Source organism: Ictalurus furcatus, chromosome 9 (assembly GCF_023375685.1).
Source record: "Ictalurus furcatus strain D&B chromosome 9, Billie_1.0, whole genome shotgun sequence".
Taxonomy (NCBI): domain Eukaryota; kingdom Metazoa; phylum Chordata; class Actinopteri; order Siluriformes; family Ictaluridae; genus Ictalurus; species Ictalurus furcatus.
The window spans coordinates 26,584,244-26,589,710 of record NC_071263.1 but is presented as its reverse complement, the minus strand read 5'-3'; the positions used below and the strand labels follow the sequence as shown (position 1 = coordinate 26,589,710).

The 5,467-nt window shown below is 41.3% G+C and overlaps 1 protein-coding gene across 1 annotated transcript in view; it reads left to right on the top strand.

The window, feature by feature from the left end:
* Nucleotides 1–1,400: 1,400 nt before the first annotated feature.
* The window catches only part of abch1 (ATP-binding cassette, sub-family H, member 1), a 35,606-nt gene continuing 31,539 nt past the window's right edge, over nt 1,401–5,467 (top strand). The window contains exon 1 of the mRNA XM_053632190.1: nt 1,401–1,839. Coding sequence (XP_053488165.1) covers nt 1,783–1,839 — 57 coding nt within the window. The 5' untranslated portion in view covers nt 1,401–1,782. The remainder of the gene's footprint in view (nt 1,840–5,467) is intronic.

Sequence of the window (5,467 nt, the reverse complement as noted above, 5' to 3'; positions counted from 1 at the left end):
CTTCAGAGAATATAAACGGATCTCCTTTTTTTTTTTTTTTTCCCCCCCCCAACCTATTTTTGGTGTATTTAAAGCTAAAATATTTTATGGTTATAAAATACCATAAAATAAATCGACTAATATTTACGGTGTGTGGAAATGTTTTTTGTAAAGATCTAATTCGTCTAATTCGAATCGTCGGTCATTTTATCTGGTACGTTACCGGATACGTGTACAGAATCGGTTCTTTTTTACGTGAATCGTTTAAGTGATTCAGTAGAGTCGATCACCAGAAAGAATCAAATTGTTTTCCCTCTTATGGGAAAGTGTGGACGTACGCTCCGTGGAGACTGCATTGTCCTGTCACTGTTGGGTTAACAAGATGTCCATCAACATGAAATCTACAGACGACTGCAGTGTTTTGATCAGAAACTGACACTGATGATGTGGACAATTATGGAAAGCCAAATGGCTCATTATTCGTGTGTATCGGCTGTGTACACCTGGCTGTGTAATCTTAACGCTTGGCGGTCATTAGAAAGTAGCGTTTTTAAACTTAAAGTTGAGTAACGATGCAGACGAATAATGAGCCATTTGGCTTTTCATATATGGTTTCTTAACTGTGCACCTGCGAGGTTTATTAACAAAACAAGTGTGTGTAATAAAGTGCAGAAAGTGTACGCAGTGTTTCAAAAGCCCAACACTACTGCACCTGAGACACTCAGATCAGCGTCAGTGTCAGTGTCAGTCAGTACGTTTACACGGACTTAAATATCCGATATGAACCCGATTAAGACGATACTCTGATTAAGAAACTAGCATGTAAACAGCGATTACTGATGACCTTAATCTGATTAAAGTCATACCCGAAGTAAACACAAATGGAATTAAGACGTGTGGAGTACTCCTGTTTTAGTCGCATTATCGACGTGTTACAGACATGTACACACCTTAATCACACTATTAACGTCGTGTGAGAGTTTTCACCGCATTGTGCGACAGGACACGTACACACACGGCAGCGCTCAACAGTTCGACGGCAAACGAGATATAGTGTAGAAATACATGCATCTCAGCTACTATACTGTATGTAAGTACGCGGTTTGGGACGCAGCCCACGGCTTCAAGCAGTCGTCTGTTTGCACGTACAGCACGACAAATAATGAACCGCGCTTAAAGCTTTCGTAAAATTTAAGATAAAAACACCCAAAACTGTATACGGTACCATAACGAAGACCAACTGTGTGTCGATACGTGAAATTCTGGATTGACGTTGGACGGCGTGACGCGGGGACGTAATGACGTGTGACGTTAATCCATCTATGTTCTATAACACGTAAAAACGGGAACATGAAAGGAATATTCTAAAAGCGACTCATGTAAACACCTTAATCAGAATATTATACGTCTTATTCAGAATAAGGTCCGTAATTAGATTCCTGCTGTCCGTGTAAACGCAGTCAGTGTCGGCTGAAAATGGTCCACCAGACAAATATCTGCTTGGTGGTGTTCCATTTTCATTGACGGGCAGGGTAGAGGGGCTACAGTCGGTAACTGTATAGTTTGATTCATTCTTCCTGGGAGTCGATTCGTTGAAAAAAAAAAAAGATTCACTCGTCATAAAATGGAAGCTTCATTCTGACCCAGGCCTGAATGTGTCAAACAAGGACCCCAGTGCTAGGCGTATTTAGACTTGCCCACTGTGCTGTAATGCGGTTCAGGGTTTAACGGGTTAACCCGCACATCTGCGTTCACCGACGTAACCGCAACTCAGTGCGCTCGCGCGCTTTACCGACCGGCTTCATGGCTCATACAGGAGATGCAGACGCTCTTCACGGCATCACTGAGATGGAGAAACTGGTAACGCTTTGTGTTTTCGGCTGTTTTTAAACTGCATTTCAAATAAATAAATAAATAAATAAATAGAATCAGGGTCGATGGAATCTGATGGAATAAGCAGCCAGCATCAGATGTCAGATTCTGACTAGCGCTCGAGCTGTGCTGAGATTTCAGACCCCTGTCATTCAAACCTAAACTGTACGTGTAGCTCACAGAGCAGGCCGAGATTGTGATTTTATCTGAAATATAATTTCAGATCCTGGATCCAGAAAAACACGCAGGGAATCTGGAAGTGACAGGATGCAGTGAGATGGAGCTCTGAGTGTGGAAAGCCACCAGTGTCAAAAAAGTGCCATGATCTGTAGGGGTGTAACGGCGTAACCATACACTATGGTTCCGATTTCAAATCGATTCACGATACTAGCGTCACGATTCGATTCTCAGAATATTTTCGAACACAATTTGAATGCAGATCATTTACGACTGAAAAAATGATTATTTAAAATAAAAAAAAAACATAAACAGTGCATTTTTGTATAGAACTCAACAATTGCTATGAACTGAGGTTTCATCTCAGAGGTAAACAAAATGTCACACAGGTTCACCGTATAGAAATAAATAAATACGTGTATAGAGTCTCCTGAGAATTTGATTGAATAGACAAAGTCTCGGACCCGAGGATGACGATGGATTTAAACATACAGAGCTCCGAAGCAACGTCTGAGGTGTCATTTTAACTGGAAATAGCGCTCCAAAGTTAAATAAAATGCCCAAATTCTGCAGCCTCTTTCTCAGGTACTGGTGATTGCAGCATCACAGGGCTGGAGTTGTTTGAAATCTACTGAAGAGCTCTTTCTAACCTTTATAACATGGTTGTGTCGGAAATTAAAGCAAAGTAAAAAGATTGGTACCGATTTAAAAAGAATTATAAGTTTGATCGAAGACAGAACTAATTTTCCATTTGAAATGTATAATTATTTTTAATTTGGTACCAATAAGTTGGTAGGTGAGGCGTCTTTCATAATATTTGTTACCGGGTGGTGGGTGCTTTTTTTTTTATATAATTGCTTATGCCTCAAAAGGATAGAAGATAGCTATTAATCCCCTCAAAACTTTGCTTTTGTAACGAGGACATTGGTGTTTTGATATTTACATATCTTCGTTGATAAAACGGTTGAATTCGCGTCTTTTCGTTCACGTAAAGTAAAAAAACAACAGACCCATATTTATCTAAATTAACATGTATTTATATAAAATTTATACAAAAATGACCACAAACGATTTAGAAGTGAGTAGTCACATACTCATTATATTGTCTGTGGTAGCAGCATTGAAAGTCCAGTATGTCCTGGTGGAAGCGCTCGCCTTGCTTCTCTGAGTATGCTCTCATGTTCTCCTTGAATTTATCAAGAGAAACATCAAGGAAATGGACTTTAAGAGACATCTCACCCAGCTCCACATAGTTTTCGGCTTTGCGATTACCCAGGAAACCCCGGACCGCTGAAAACAAAGCTGTTCAGAGCCTCTTCCCTAGTGACCTTCTTGGGGAATTCCTTGCACTCCAGGATCTTCTGTATCTGTGGTCTGACAAAGGCACCGCTTTGACTTTGACGTCAGACAGCTTAAGTAAGAAGTCTTTAAGGTACTTGAAGGCTGCCGAATCCTTATATAGAGCTGTGGCAAATTGTTTCCTAAGGCCCAGTTTGATGTGCAGTCCTGGCATCAGCACCTTCCAGGGATCCACCCAAGGATGTAACCATGGTATGGACATTGGAGGGGTCCAACAAGCTCGGCGGGAGGATATGCAAGTGAATGTAACGTTAATGGTCAAAAACTAGAACTGACGTTAGCCTAGCCTACTCCGTGGGTGTGCAAGCATAAAAAGTTAATTGACGTTCTTAAGAAGAAACCAAGCCATGGTATGATGCCTTCTATACTAAGCTAAGGTCACCTACTATTGAGGTATCTAGTTACTTACTGTCTGAAAAAAGTTCGTATGTTCTGCTGCACTTTTCCACGCTTGGCTGCTGTCTCCATTTCTTACAGACTGAGCTGCTAAAATATATCAACGAACTTGCATTGAGTATGAGCGCAACCAAGCGTACAATTGGAGGGGGGGCACACACCTATTTTCCTTAACAAACGGAAAGATATTAAAAAGGAATAGACATAAATAAATAGAATAGATGAAGAAAAAACAGATCCGTTGGCAGAGTTCATTAAATGGGGATATATAGAAAACATTTTGTATTGCATATTAGGGGGGACAAATGGGTATTTCCTCAACATTGGGGGGGGGGACACGACCCCCCCAAAGAATGCGTGGTTACGCCCATGGATCCACCAATGGCTCCCACTTGATGTTGTTCCTCCCCCCAATGAACCTGGTCCTCAGTGGCCAGTGAGAACGAGAAAACAACAAAGAAAATAATAATAATAATAATAATAATAATAATAATAATAATAATAATAATAATAATAATAATAATGCATGGCCGCTTAGGGCTTCCGTAGTGTTCGCACCTTTAGCGTACAATTAGCTACAGTGGCAGTTTCGACATGATTTTGGCCTCGATGGCCTACCATAACGAAACCACAAGCAGCGTGACGTCGTGAGAGATGACGCCCAATCAGTATGCAAGTGTTTCAATGTATTTGCATATCAATAAGGTAGAAAGCTAAAAAAGAAATAAAAACCTGAACGGGCTTTCGCACGGTTGCACTGCGGCGCGCGCTCTGCTCAGAGCCACAAATCACCGGGCTGCAGGAAGACTTTTCTTAAAATAAAATAAAAAGAAAAGAAAAGAAAAGAAAAAGCTGACGTCCTTTTTTTCCCCAGTGAGAGAGCTGCGCGTTGGTGCAGGTACTGTAACTCTCTGATTCTTTACTACAGAACAGTTTTTGGATAACAAACCAAACTGCATTGCATTCAATTCTGTACATCATGCCCTATGTAGTGCATGTATAAAGGCAGTAGGGATCTGTTTGGGATTGAACCATTAGATAAGTTTGTAATATATAGGTTTGATTAGAGACTATGTGTGAGACTATAGGGACAGAACCATAGTTGTAAATCATCACTGAATGAACACCTAGTGTTTATTAAGTTCATTCAACACTGTGGTATTGGTGATAAACAATATAGACACAACAGCTAACACAATGTCTGTGCAGTTTATTATAGACTACCACAAGGCTTTTGAATTCTTGATTCTGATTGGTCAGAAGGTGTTGATTACTTTTCTATAACAGCAACTCTAAGGGCAGTTCCAGTTGCTTGGGAAATCACAGGTTTATACTCGTGCACTTGTACTAACACGTTAATGCGGGGACTAGACACGGGGAAGTAAAAAAAGATAAGATGGGCACACGGTGGCTTAGTGGTTAGTACGTTCGCCTCACGTTTCCAGGGTCGGGGGTTCGTTTCCAACCGTGGCCCTGTGTGTGTGGAGTTTGCATGTTCTCCCCGTGCTGTGGGGGTTTCCTCCCCCAGTCCAAAGACATGCATGGTAGGTGGATTGGCATGTCTGTAATGTATGAATGGGTGTATGAGGGTGTATGTGATTGTCCCCTGTGATGGATTGGCACTCTGTCCAGGGTGTACCCCACCTTGTGCCCCATGCTTCCTGGGATAGGCTCCAGGTTTCCC